At 42.9% G+C, this 14,648-nt stretch overlaps 1 protein-coding gene across 1 annotated transcript in view; it reads left to right on the top strand.

Moving 5' to 3' along the window:
* LOC132870778 (NLR family CARD domain-containing protein 3-like) overlaps positions 1-13,678 on the top strand; it is a 113,041-nt gene extending 99,363 nt beyond the window's left edge. Inside the window, exons 14-16 of the mRNA XM_060904634.1 lie at positions 5,749-5,922; positions 8,354-8,527; positions 9,386-13,678. Coding sequence (XP_060760617.1) covers positions 5,749-5,922; positions 8,354-8,527; positions 9,386-9,395 — 358 coding nt within the window. The 3' untranslated portion in view covers positions 9,396-13,678. The remainder of the gene's footprint in view (positions 1-5,748; positions 5,923-8,353; positions 8,528-9,385) is intronic.
* The last annotated feature ends 970 nt before the right edge of the window (positions 13,679-14,648 follow it).

Here is a 14,648-nt window from a genome sequence, read left to right as displayed (position 1 = left end):
TGGTCTCCTGGTAGAGGTGATGCAACACGGTGGTAAACATTATCCCATCCCAACTTTTTTGAAATGTGTTGCTGGCATCAATTTCAAAATGAGCATGTATTAAAAAAAAAAAACAGTAAGATTTATCAGTTTCAACATTTGTCATATACTGTTTTCAATGAAATATAGGGTTTCCATAATTTTCTAATCATATTTGTCAGATTGCAGGCACTCACAGATGTAAGTGCAAGGGAGAGTGGGGATGCAAACAGGAAGTGTAGTCAAATCAGTAAGGAAACGTGTAGTCGGAAAGCAGGCAGGGGTCGGTCAATCGGCAAACAGAATGGTAGAGAGCAGATTAAAGAGTTAAATGGGTAAACATAGCAAAGGTTCAGGAAACTAGAGGCAGGCAGGCAGGAAAGGCTCGATATGACTGGGTAAACACAGAACAATACTTCACACTGAAGGTGTGTGAGGGAGAGGCTTAAGTAGCACTGCTGAATAACAGTTAACGATAGTCAGCTGAACTTAAGAGGGAGACGGGGCACTGTGAACTTTGGGCATTGTAGTCCTGGGAAGCCATGGTTGTAGTTCGTTTAGAGTTTCGACTCTCAATGCCATTACTGACAGAACATGTGAATGAAAGTACTGTATACATCCCAAAGTAAAACCTAGTTAGTGGTAAGGAACCAGTCCTCCACTGCCTGTACCTGTGCTGGTGAGTCATCCCATGGGAACAAGGGTGGTTGGTAGCCGAGTATGCACTGGAAAGGTGTTAACTGTGTAGTTGAGTGCTTGAGTGAATTTTGTGCATACTCAGTCCACGGGATGAAACGAGACCAGTTCCCCGGATTCCTCATGCAGAAGATTCTCAAAAAACAACCAGTCTCCTGGTCGGCCCGTTCCACCTGGCTGTTGGACTGTGGTTGATATCCAGACGTGAGGCTTACTGAGACTCCAAGATGTTCCATGAAACAAGTCCATAGCCATGATGTGAACTGGGGACCACGGTCGCTGGCAATATCCTCAGGGATACAAAAGTACCTGAATACATTTTGAAATGGCAGTTCTGCTGTGTGAAACGCAGTAGGAATGCCTGGTAAGGGAATAAGTCCTCAGAGCCTTTGAAAATCGGTCCACAGTAAACATGATGGCTGTGTTACCCTGAGATGGTGGTAGGTCTGTGATGGTCAATGGCCAGGTGGGACCATGGTCTCTGAGGTACAGGGAGGGGACACAGCTTACCAGAGGGCGAGGTTCATGGAACCTTTGATTGGGTGCATTCGGAGCAGGAAGCGATGAAGTGGTTAATTTTGGTCCGTATCCTCTCCCACCAGTACTTACTCCTTAGCATTTAGTAAGTTCTTTGACTACTAGGGTGACCTGTGGCAGGAGATGCATGTGCCCATGTGATGAATTTACTTCGAAGTGGTTTGGGGACGTATAGCAAGTCAGGTGGGCAGTCCTCTGGGCACCTTCGGGGTTGGGAGGCTCTTATCTCCTTATCCAATTCCCAAGTGATTGACTGAACGAAGCATTCTGGTACAAGAACGGAATGAGGTTCTGGGTTACGCAGTGCTGGACTGAAAGTTCAGGACAGAGCATCAGCCTTAGTGTTCTTTTGCCCAGGACCGAAGGCGATCGTGAAATCGAACCTCGTGAAGAAGAGAGCCCATCGGGCCTGACGCGGGTTCAGTCTCTTTGCCTTCTTGAGATACTCTAAGGTTTTGTGGTCAGTTAGTATCACGAAGAGGTGTGTAGTGCCCTCTAACCAGTGTGTCCATTCCTCAAGGGCAAGCTTAATGGCTAGTAGTTCATGATTCCTGACGTCATAGGTTCCTCTCAGCTGACGAGAGCGTCTTAGAAAAGAAAGCCACAGGGTGAAGCTTTGGTTTCTCGCCGAAGCACTGGGATAGCACTCCTCCCACTCCAGTCTCTGAGGCATCTGTCTCGACTGTGAAAGACTTGGACAACCTTTATTGTCATTCAGTATGCAACAATTGTACACCGAACAAAATTTTGTTGCAATTTGGCTCAGCACAGAATTAAATATGAAGTGTATTAAATTAAATTATGCAGTAGCAAAAACATTATAAAGTGAAATAGTATAAAGTGACCTGTGGAATTAGGAATGTTAAAGTTATAAATAGAAGTTTAGAGTTTGGGTTTGGAGTTCAGCAGTCTGGTGACCTGCGGGGGGAAAAGCTGTTACAGAACCTCTTTCCAGAGGCCAGGGGTGAGAACAGTCCATAATGAGAGTGTGAGGGGTCACTGATGATGTTTCTGTCTCGAGACATGCAACGCCTTGGTGCAATGTCCTGAATGGAGGGAAGAGAAGTCCCAATGATTTTCTTTGCTGTCCTCACCACTCTCCTCACATTCTTCCAGTCAGAGGCACTGCAGCCTCCACACCACACAGAGGTGCAGCTGGTTAGAACGCTCTCTATGGTGCTTCTGTAGAATGTAGTGAGGATGGGCGGGGGCAGGTGGGCTCTCCTCATCCTACGCAGGAAGTGCAGACCTTGCTGTGCCTTCTTGACCAGTGACAGTATTCACAGACCAGGTGACGTTGTCTGTGATGTGCACCCCCCCAGGAACTTGGTGCTATTGACCACCTCCACGGCCGTCTTGTTGATGAGAAGTGGAGCATGGCTGGGTTGGTTTTTCCTGAAGTAAACAATGGTCTCCTTTAGTTTTGTCCACGTTCAGGATCAGGTTATTTTCCCTGCGCCAGCCCACCAGCTGCTGTACCTCCTCTCTATAGGCCAGGTCATTATCATCCCTGATGAGGCCCACCACTGTTGTTTCATCCACAAACTTCACAATGTGGTTGCTGGTAGCCCTGGGGATACAGTTGTGTGTCATCAGAGTGAACAGCAGAGGGCTCAGGACACAGCCCTGAGGGGAGCCTGTGCTGAGGGTGACGACACTGGAGGTGTTTTGTCTGACCCGCACTGACTGTGGTCTTTCAGTGAGGAAGTCCAGCAGCCAGTTGCATGGGGGGTTGCTGAAGCTCAGGGGACCCAGTTTGTTCACCAGATGCTGTGGAATAATAGTATTAAACGCTGAACTGAAGTCCAGGAACAGCATCCGCACATGAGTAGTGTTCTCCTCAGCTTCCTCAGCTGCAGGGTTCCAGAGAAAACGTTTGGGACCTTTCTTTAGCAGGACGGTTAAGGGAGCCGTAGTGGTGCTGAAACCTCTGATAAAGCATCAGTAGAAGTTAGCGAAACCTAGAAAACATTGAAGTTCCTTCACAGACGTGGGTACAGGCCAAGACATGACTGCAGACACCTTGGAGGAATCCATGCTGACTCCTTCTGCACTGATGACGTAACCCAGAAACGAAATCTGACGTAAATGGAATTCACACTTCTCAGCTTTAACGTAGAGGTGATTCTTGAGTAGACGCTTCAGAACTGACCTGGCGTGTTCCAGGTGACTTGCTTCATCGGGGAGTAGATCAGAATGTCGTCGAGGTATGCGATTACAAACTTCCCCAGCATGTCCCGGAGCACGTCATTTATGAGACATTGGAAAACACTTGGTGCTGAAGAAAGGCCATATGACATGACCCGGTACTCAAAATGGCCGGTGGTGGTGCTAAAAGCTGTCTTCCATTCGTCGCCCTTTCGGATTCTGATGAGGTTGTATGCACAAGAGAAGATTTTTGCAGAACGTAGTTGTTCTAAAGCAGAGGGAACCAGTGGATACAGACATTTGGTTTAGTCCTCTGAAGTCTATACAAGGTTGAAGGCCTCCCCCCTTCTCCATAAAGAAGAATCCTGTGGAGGCAGGTGACTTGGAGGGATGAATGTAACCCTGTTTGAGCGCTTCCTAAATGTACTCCTCCATTGCAGCCTGTTCCTTCTGGGAAAGTGGGTAGATTCGGCTGCGTGGAGGTGAAGTGCCTGGAAGATCAATGGCACAATCGTAAGGGCGATGTGGTGGTAGGCCACAAGCCTTACCCTTATTAAAAACCTCCTTCAGGTCTGAATAACCTTCTGGTACATTGTCCAGTGAATCTGGTTGAGAACTTTCAACAGAAGTAGACAAAATGCACAGCTGGGGGCACAACAAACAGTTTAGAAAGCATGTAGGGGACTATTGGAGGATTTCTTTGTTTTGCCAAGATATCAGAAGGTCGTGGAGCTGGAACCATGGGTAACCCAGGATGATGTCGTGGTGAACCGTAGACATCACAATAAGTGAAATTAGTTCAGAATTGAGAGCTCCTACTTGGATGCGAACTGGAGTGGTTCAACTTGTGACGAGACCATCTCCTATTGGTCCTCCGTCGATGGTCCTGATGCTGACTGGACTCTGCAGAGGGGATGTTGACAGGTTGAACTCCTGGATGATCGAACTGTAAATGAAGTTCCCCTTCACCCCGGAGTCAAAAAATACAGATACACTGAAGCAGAAGTCCCCTACAGTTAAGGGCATCACCGGCATATTCCTCGGGAGTTGGGCAAAGCTGCACGGGAGTTGAAGAGGCATCAGAGCGCGTTAGGAGGGCCTGCGACATCACAGCAGTTAACTGTGCCATTCTGGTGTTGAGGTCGGCAAGCATCTGCTGATGTTCTCCTAAGAGGCGTCCCTGAGCGTATAAAACTGTTTGCTTTGCCTCCTCCTCTATATCCATAATGAGGCGAAATATCCTGTGAGATTGCAGGCACTCACAGATGTAAGTGCAGGGGAGAGCAGGGATGCAAACAGGAAGCATAGTCAGAAAGCAGGCAGGGGTCAGTCAATCGGCAAACAGAATGGTAGAGAGCAGACTAAAGAGTTAAACGGGTAAACGTAGCAAAGGTTCAGGAAACTAGAGGCAGGCGGACAAGAAAAGCTTGGTATGACTGGGTAAACGCAGAACGATACTTCACACTGAAGGTGTGTGAAGGAGAGGCTTAAGTAGCACTGCTGAATAACAGTTAACGATAGTCAGCTAAATTTAATAAGAGGGAGACGGGGCACTGTGAACTTTGGGCGTTGTAGTCCTGGGAAGCCATGCACGTAGTTTGGTTAGAGTTTCGACTCACAACGCCATGACTGACAACATTGTTTTTATTTATATTTTACACATTTGAAGATACAGTCAAGCAAAGATAAATTCTACAAAACCTGACTCTTAAACCTTTAAGTTATTATTATCCCCTGCTACGAAGTATGCAGGAGGATATAGGAATGGAGTCCGTCTGTCCGTCCGTCCGTTTCAACCTGGACAAGTTTTCTCAGAAATTACATAAGCTACATCAATGAAACTTTGCGTGCTCCTATTCCTATTCATGATCTAAGTTGAGTTTGAAAATCTTTTATGATTAATTATTATTTTCAGAGTTCTGGCCCTTGATTTTCGTTATTGGACCTTGTACAAGTGGACTCAATCTGGACAAGTTTTCTCAGAAACTACATCAGTGAAACTTTGTGTGCTCGTACTACTGAAAAAAGCTGGGCAGTGTTTTATGAAGGTGTCATAAGCCAATACTAAAGCAATGGGCATAAGTGTTAAGAGGTCTTCATAAAATGCTTGTGGCGGGGGATAGTGATGACCATGTCGTCTTATTTAGTTTTTGCTTAAACATTTGCACCTCTAGTAAAATTTATGTCAGCAATTGTCCATAACAGTAATGTTTCAGTCATTATTAATAAGACCTTATGAGTGGTCAAGAAAATGGAGACCGTCCAACATGAGAGATCATCATCTTTAAAGTAAGTATTAAACCAAAATGAAAATCTGTTGATGAAGCGTACGTCATTTTGTGTCTGCAGGTTGCGGAAATGTCATGTCTCAGGTGAAGGCTGTGCTGCTCTGTGTTCAGCTCTGAGAGCAAATCCCTCACACCTGAGCAAACTAGATCTGGCCTTTAATGAACTCGGAGACTCAGGAGTGAAGAGTCTCTGTGCTGTACTGGAGAATCCTGACTGTAAATTGGAGAAACTGAGGTAAGATCATCTCTTTGAGAGTCACATGACCTGCTCCTCAGTCAGACACATTCTCTAACAGTGAGACTGAAGCAGAGGTTTTAGGTTCATCATCAGTGTCCTGAGGAGGAAGATTCGTTTCTTTTCACTGCACACTGATGATTTTTGAAAGAGTCTTTGGGTCAGATGGACGCACGTGAGAAGCTGCAACATAAAACATGACTTGATGTGACTGCAGTGTGTCTGAAATTACTGTGAAATTTACTACAACATTGTAACTAATGAGACAAACTGCACCTGAGACACAAACGAAGTGCACTCTGTGTGAACTGCAGGGTTTAAAAGCAGCAGTGACATGGTGGAAAAGATCTCAGGAATATAGAGTTTAAAAACTAAAATGAGAAGTTAATGCCGTAGAACTGATGCAGTAAAAAAATAAAACAAAAAAAAGACTTTTAAATAAAAATTAAAAAGGAGCAGAAAAGAACTTCCAATAAATTGAAAGCCATGGCAACAATTATTTATTGTTGTTGATTGAGTTTTTCTAATAATAATAACAACAAATGTGAAAATAGTAAATAATCTTTCAGTCCATCTCTGTCAATGGTGATTGCTTTAAGACGATACTGGAAGCCCGGCCTCCGCTCACATTTCATTAAAATGCAGCAATTAAATGTTTACTAAAGTGTCAACAGTCTTGGTGTAATTCAGTATTTGTGAATCAAATTGATCAAGTATCTCACTGAAATATCATGCTGTTTGTTCCTTAAACACAAACTGTTTAGTGGTTAACAGTGCAAAAAAAAAAAGTCCCTCCCACACCAGGCTCTGGTCTTCCCAGGCAGTCTCCTGTCCCAGTACTACCCAGCTCTTGAGGCGTATGGGTGCAGCACCGATCTCCGTTTCTACGGCCCACTGCCTCTCGCGTTTTATATAGTAAGGGTTACAGTGGGGGGCTGGTCCTCTGGTAACTGTGAGAGTTTGACTTCCTGCTCACATCTGTATTGCAGTGTGCCTTACCAGACGGCAGTAGGTACCATTTTTATGATGGTCTTTGGAATGACCCGACCGTGAGTAAAAATCACAATCTCCCGGTCGAGAGACGGACACGCTAACCACCAGGCCAGCTCGCGGTTGGTGAACAGTGTAGCCTGTGTGAAAAGCCCCTGCCACAGAGCTTACAGACCCCCACTGAAGCCTGTGCGTCTATTAGTGGGTGTTTGTTTTTTATTTCACACACAAAAAAGACAACAATAAGAGACTGCGTGCTGGGGGAGGAAGGAAACCTATTAGGCTTATACTAGATCCTCCCCATCTCACATACTATAGATCTAAATCTAATCAAACTGATTAAAATGGATAAACAAACATGCTTATCAATACTACAAAATATTATAAATAAGTAAACTCATAACTAAGGTACAAAATGTGTAAAAAGGTAGTTTAATATACAATATCGGTACAAGTGAATCACGGAGAAAATGGGTAGAGGCTTTCACAGATAATCATTTTAAAGTTTTCAAATGTCTGTTTCTAAGGAATTTAAATGCAAAGAGAGCAAATTGTAATCAATTAATATTCAGAATATTTCAAATTTTACATGCAGAAATAAAGGTGTTGAGTGGGTATAAAATCACACAGGAAAAAGCTACTAAAAAGCATTTCTGAAGAGCGAGTGTGTGTGACTCAGTCCACAATAAGATAATTTGTCTAACAGAGCTGCTGCTTCTCTGCCTAAGCTTGAGGTATCCTGCAAAAATCACACCAAGAGGACAGCATGCAATACTGAGGGAAGTGAAAGAGAAACCACAGGAGAGCAGAACCGCTGCAGAAATCGCTAGAACTCACTAAAGTCTCTGTTCATGTGTCCACTGTAAGAAACACTGAACAATAAAACTGGGATAAATTACAAAGAAAGTCTGTTTACAAAACCATCTCATCTCATTATCTGTAGCCGCTTTATCCTGTTCTACAGGGTCGCAGGCAAGCTGGAGCCTATCCCAGCTGACTATGGGCGAAAGGCGGGGTACACCCTGGACAAGTCGCCAGGTCATCACAGGGCTGACACATAGACACCGACAACCATTCACACTCACGGTCAATTTAGAGTCACCAGTTAACCTAACCTGCATGTCTTTGGACTGTGGGGGAAACCGGAGCACCCGGAGGAAACCCACGCAGACACGGGGAGAACATGCAAGCTCCGCACAGAAAGGCCCTCGCCAGCCACAGGGCTCGAACCCAGACCTTCTTGCTGTGAGGCGACAGCGCTAACCACTACACCACCGTGCCGCCTTTACAAAACCAATGAAAATAATTATTTACATCCTACACTATTCATGTATTTCCATCTCTCTCACACTCACACACACACCACTAATTTAAAGAGACACAAAGCAAACTTTGATGTTCATAAACTGAGGCAGTGAAGTGTGTCACTGTGTCTCTGCAGGTTGGGTGATTGTGGTGTGTCAGATGAAGGCTGTGCTGCTCTCGCTTCTGCTCTGAGATCAAACCCCTCACACCTGAGAAAACTGGATCTGTGTAAGAATAAAATAGGATCCTCAGGAAGGAAGCTGCTCTCTGCTCTTAAGGATGATAAACATTACAAACTTGAGACACTCAGGTAAGTAATAACCTTTTTAGGAAAACGTTGGGGGAGGAATAATAATTTAACCTCATTATCATTTTTCCTTAATTTCAATAAATATCACATTACCAGACCATGCAATGAAACCAGTTTTAGAAATTTTTAGCTCTGTTCTGTTTAATCAGACTTTTTCCTCACAGTTGTCTTTAATGCTGATTGGTGTTCAGTAAAATGTATTTAAAATTCATATGAAAGCAAAAAGTTGGAGTCAGTCAGACTCTACAGAATGTCCCATCTGAGTGCATGAGAGTGATTTATAAATAAACACCTCGTCTCCTTGTGACACCTGCTGTCTCTGACTTCATCCTGCTGCTTTTGTCTGTTTCTGATGAGCAGCACACTTTCTTCTCGACTCTCCTCAAAACTCAGTAAAATGATCATCTTTAATGCCACACTGCCACAAATATTTGATTTAAGGAGCCACTTTACTCACTCGGACACTCCTTCCTGCTCTCCACCCCCACACCGTGTCTTCTGTCGTTCCTGTAAAATTCACTTCGGTTTGTTCTTAAAGTCTGCACTTAAATCTACATGGAGAACAAGAGATGAAACCCACCGCAGTGTTAGTTACTGTTTAAAAAGCTCCAAAGCCTGTGATTGGATAAGAGCAGTGATGAAACATCTGCTCACTTTCCTGTTCGATCTTGTGGAAGTTCTCGTTCGTTGTAGCGAAATGTTAAAACACATATTATATAAGACTGAATAAATATTACATGAAAGTATAAGCACGAGATGATGATGTTTTTCTTGGAGTCAAGATGACATGCTGTTGGTCATGAAGAACCACAGTCCAGTGTGTGGTTATTAATTCAGATGTTTTTCTTTTATTTTCAGGTTTTGGTGATGAACATCTGTGTGTGATGAAGACTCTCGTGTTCCTGCATTTCCATGTTGGGGAACAGACAACACATTCATAAACCTGTCAGTTACTGAGTTATAAATAACACGAGTACATGTAGCTACGCTGGAGTCATTCTGAAACCAGCAGTTCAGAGCTGGGAATTTCTCACTCTACAAGTTCCATGCCTTAATAAACACTCCATGATCAGTTTCGTAGTCATAATGCTAGAAATAACCTGCGTATATGAAATTCTGGGAAACTGGGCAAATTTGGAAAGGTTCTGGTCTGTTTTAAACACTTAGGGTTCTTGCTTTTAAAGGACCCATGGCATGGTGGTTTGTTGATGCTTTAAACTGGATCGTGGAGGCTTCCGGATGTTATATCCGCAGCCTTTCTCGAAATGAACCCGCGAAACGTAGATATAGCCTCCTGGAAGAAAGCCCCATTTCAGCCCTTTTCCCAGTGCGTCGTTTTGCTAAAGAGAAGCATGGAGGCAGGGAAGGGTAGAGGGTGGGGGCGTGCCATGGGGGGAGGGGCTGCCGTCTGCCTCCCAAGCCGGCCAAGAGCGCTCCTCGTCAGGCATGGCCAGGTGGGCGAATGCCCTGGTCCGTCCGCCCTGTCTAAAAAAAAAAAAAAAAAGGGTACAACTCGAGTCCATGGTACAACTGGGACTTTGTCGGGTTTTTTTTCAGCCTGAGGCCCATGGTAAAACTGAGCAGTTTTACAATGGAGGAGTGGGGACTTTGCCATTTCCTCCCCCCAACTCGCCCCTGGGAGAGTTGACTGAAGGGCTGCCCGCGCGACCTCGGCTCCCGACAAAAGATTGGATCTAGGGCTGACTTTCAATGGATCGCAGCGATGGAGTTGCTCTGCCACTTACGACACCCCGGCCCAGAATCAGGGAAAAATACCGCGCGCTGACGTCATTAAGGTGTGACGCGAGGAAATAAAATAAATTCAACAAATGTTTGGGTTTTTACTGAACAAACAAAATGAACGAGTGACTTAAAAAAAAAGAATGTGGGTGTCTTTGTAAGAACTGTTTTGATTGGCTATTATAACAGAGGTAGCGCAGAGTACCTGGCTAACTGCAGGAAGCGGTTAGCTGCACAGCTAATGTAGCCATTGCAAAAGCACCGATTTTAAAACACGGCAAAACGACTTAAGTTATACACTTACTTGTTCGGTGTTTGTGGCTGATGCGGCAGGGATGCTTGGTACGGACCCAGGCTTCAGTGACAGTTGATGTGCAAAACCTGCCCTGTACTGTCCCAAGTTGTGGAAACATTCATCAGGAAAATGCTTCCGACAAACATACACCGTCTTAGGTAGACTCGACGGCGTATTATTGAAGTAAATAAAATTAAGCCCCTGCGTCTTCAGGGGCTCTCCCGTCGGCAGTAAAAACAGACTCCTTTCTGTGTTGTCACATCCATGTACAGCGCAATTTCCATGTTTCGCTCGCTTAGGTGATGCCATGTTGTTGTGTCCTCTATGGTCTCCTCACTACAGCAGGGCGGGCAATCCATACGGTGGGTGGGAATCCAGAGGGGGGGCGTGGGGATCATCTCCCTTGCTGACGTAGTAAAGGGAAGAGTTTATCAACGCGCCGTTTTGAAACGCCATTCTCAAATGTTGGGCATAGTTTGGTTTACACATTATGAAATTTCTAGCCACTGGGGTGACTTAAGAAGGTCAGAGGAACTCATTTTAACATTAAAAAACCTCAGAAAGTGAAAATTTCATGCCATGGGACCTTTAACTATAAAAGCTCCAATAAATCCGCATCCTGTTAGCACTTCAACACTTCAGAGTCCTTGGGGTACACCTGAGGGGGGAAAAAACAGTTAATATGAAGCTCTTTGTTTACACATCCATCGGCACCAGGCCTGGAATTTCATCATTTTAGGGGCAAGGCCACTTGGCCTTTTGTGCTGTCAATTTTTTGAGGATTTTAAGTTCACGTCTATAATGAATTTAATTTAAGGACTAATGACTCTTCTGAGGAAGACTGGAGTCCCAGTCGAAACTATCAAGTTTAGATGTGTTCAGTATCTTCAGACATAAGTGTAGTAGATTTTTTTTTACCTGCTTATCAATCCATCACTCACTTCAAAAATTGTAAAACTTAAACCTATATCCTCCCATAATTTTTGTGCAAGAGTATCTTCAGACTGTACTACTACGCAGATTTTTGATTAATCAAAATTGAGCCTGGAGTACATCAAAATGTTTGACTGTAAATGGAACATATACTAGAATGTATATGAAAATGAATAAAAGTAAATGTTAATGTTGTAATGACGCCAAAAACAATGAGAGAAAATCTCTTGCGATGGTGATCTCGTCAAGATAGCAGCAGTTACACTTCGGTTAAACCACAAAAAGAAACATACAATACTAGTAACAAAACAATGCTAACTGCATAGATTAAAAAAGTGGCGATGAACAGACATCATATTACGGCAGGAACAAGCAGTAGTAACATCCATGACCTTACGCTTAAAGCTCGACAAAGGAAAAATTTGACAGCAAGCTAATTAGCATTTGTTAGCGGCTACAGTCGGTACTCGGCACGTTAAAAGTGGGTCAATGTTGTAACGACATAACGTTACTGTACAAGCAATGCTTATTTAACAGTAACAAACTTAAGCCCTACATGTTGAAATTCCTAACTTATTCATCACACAGTCTTACCTCAGTCAACTTCTTCCCTCCTTCTGTGAAAATTCAACGTCTCGGGCGCAGACACAAGTGGGCGGGGGATGCGTTTGATTAAGTCTCCTGGTTGGCTGGTGACAGATTGATGTCATTATAGCACGTCGGAGCGGTTCATGCCAGGCTCGAGTCCGATCCACCACTGATGAGTTGCCCAATAAGAATCCAGAATGTCATCAAAAGACTTATTTTTTTCTCAATAGACGCAGGTGATGTTAAAGCCTATTGGCAGTCACGAGGCAGACTACAAAACCGCAGGGCATCAAGGCCACTGTGGCCTTACGGCAGATATTTTCTTCCAAGGGCACAAGGCCAAATTGAGAGGGCACGAGGGCCATGGCCCTCATGAAATTCCTGTCCTGGTCAGCGCAGTTTATAAAATCCATGATCTCCATTTACCAATCGGTGCTCTTGGTTTACCGATCTGTGGGCACAGTTTAATAATGTTCCATCCTCATTAGTTATATTATACTGTGCATTAACATTCACTACCTACTGCAATATTTATATTCCTATTTCAGTTGCTGGTATTTTATTAGTACAATATTGCTACTTCAGGTGAAGCACTAGTACTCATTTAAGTTCCTCTCTTATTTTGTTTGTACATTTATGTACATGGCTGGTGTTTTTTATTACTGTCTGGTTCTGGCTCTTTCTATCTATCTATGAGCTGCTGGAACATGTAAATTTCCCCACTGAGGGATGAATAAAGTTTATCTTATCTTTCTAAAGTGTGCCCACAGATTTGTAAACCAAGAGCATGGATTTCCTTCTCAGCAACTTTTTTTTTCCTCCAAGTTGTACCCCTCTCCATAAGATAGATCTGATTATAAATTGAATGAATGAATTTATTTATTTCGAACATGTATAAAAATGTATGTAACTATTTGTACATACAAAAGAAAGAAAATGAAAAAAAAGTGACAAAAAAAGAATAAATAAAATAAAGAGCTAAGACATTACAATACACCGCACATTGTTCGAAAAAGGAGTGGGAAGTAGTACAATACTTTTTTTAAATTTCCCACCCCTTTTTAACTACCCCGAAATCCAAACTACATTAATACACCTATAAAAATATATACCATATATACACTTCATGATTATCCATATAAAATTACAAAAATATATACTACATACCATATCCATATATGAGTGATTCCACGCTTATGGGTACTGAAATGGGGACATGAACTTATTCACCTAAAACCATTTCTTTTTTTTACCATCAGGTCACAAAACATGTAATCTTTAATGAATGATATGTTAAAAGATAACTTTAATTTTCTGAGATGTAATAAAAACATATTTATATGTCAAAGTCAAGCCTATGAGTTCCAAAATGATGTCTGTTCCATTACTTCTGTTACGATTGTCCATCTCGCGTCTGTTACAAATTAATTACAATCTAGCTCTATACCATGTTAATCTTATTGAAAGAATGTGTATGTTTATTCTACTACACGTTTATTAATAGTCCAAAGACATGCAGGTTAGGTTAACTGGTGACTCTAAATTGAGCGTAGGTGTGAATGTGAGTGTGAATGGTTGTCTGTGTCTATGTGTCAGCCCTGTGATGACCTGGCGACTTGTCCAGGGTGTACCCCGCCTTTCGCCCGTAGTCAGCTGGGATAGGCTCCAGCTTGCCTGCGACCCTGTAGAAGGATAAAGCGGCTAGAGATGATGAGATGAGATGTTTATTAATTATATTTGCTAAAACATCACCTTCCTATGTTTCAAAAAGTAATTCTACATTGTTAAAATCGAGAATATATATATATATATCCACAACACTTCTGTTACGTTCTGACTTTGGCATATAAATGTTTTTATTACATCTCAGAAAATTAAAGTTATCTTTTAACATATCATTCATTAAAGATTACATGTTTTGTGACCTGATGGTAAAAAAAAGAAATGGTTTTAGGTGAATTTTTAAAAATAAGTTCATGTCCCCATTTCAGTACCCATAAGCGTGGAATCACATACAGTGCCATGAGAAAGTTTGGGCACCCTTGACAAATCCCAGTATTTTTCATTCATATATAATTGGGTGTTTGATTCTACAACTTAGTCTTGACATATGAAATAAATAAAAGACACAGACATATTTCAGCATTGAAGAGAAGTTTATTGGGCTAACAGAAAAAGTGCAATATGCAGCAAAACAAAAATAGGCCCGTGCATAAATTTGGGCACCCTAACAGAAACATTCCATCAATATTTAGTGGAGCCTCCTTTTGCAAAAATTACAGCCTCTAGACGCTTTCTATAGCCACCAATGAGTGTATGGATCTTGGACGAAGGCATCTTGGCCCACTCCTCCTTGCAAAACATCTCTAATTCCTTGAGGTTTGAAGGTCTACGAGCATGGACAGCTTGCTTCAATTCATCCCACAGATTTTCAATGATATTCAAATCTGGGGACTGGGATGGCCATTCCAAGACATTGTACTTGTTCCTCTGCATGTATGCCCGAGTGGATTTTGAGCAATGTTTCGGGTCATTGTCTTGTTGAAACATCCATCCCCGGCGCAA

This window comes from Neoarius graeffei, chromosome 22 (genome assembly GCF_027579695.1).
Source record: "Neoarius graeffei isolate fNeoGra1 chromosome 22, fNeoGra1.pri, whole genome shotgun sequence".
NCBI lineage: Eukaryota > Metazoa > Chordata > Actinopteri > Siluriformes > Ariidae > Neoarius > Neoarius graeffei.
Note: the sequence above shows the minus strand (reverse complement) of the source record. Positions and strands in the feature narration are given on the sequence as shown.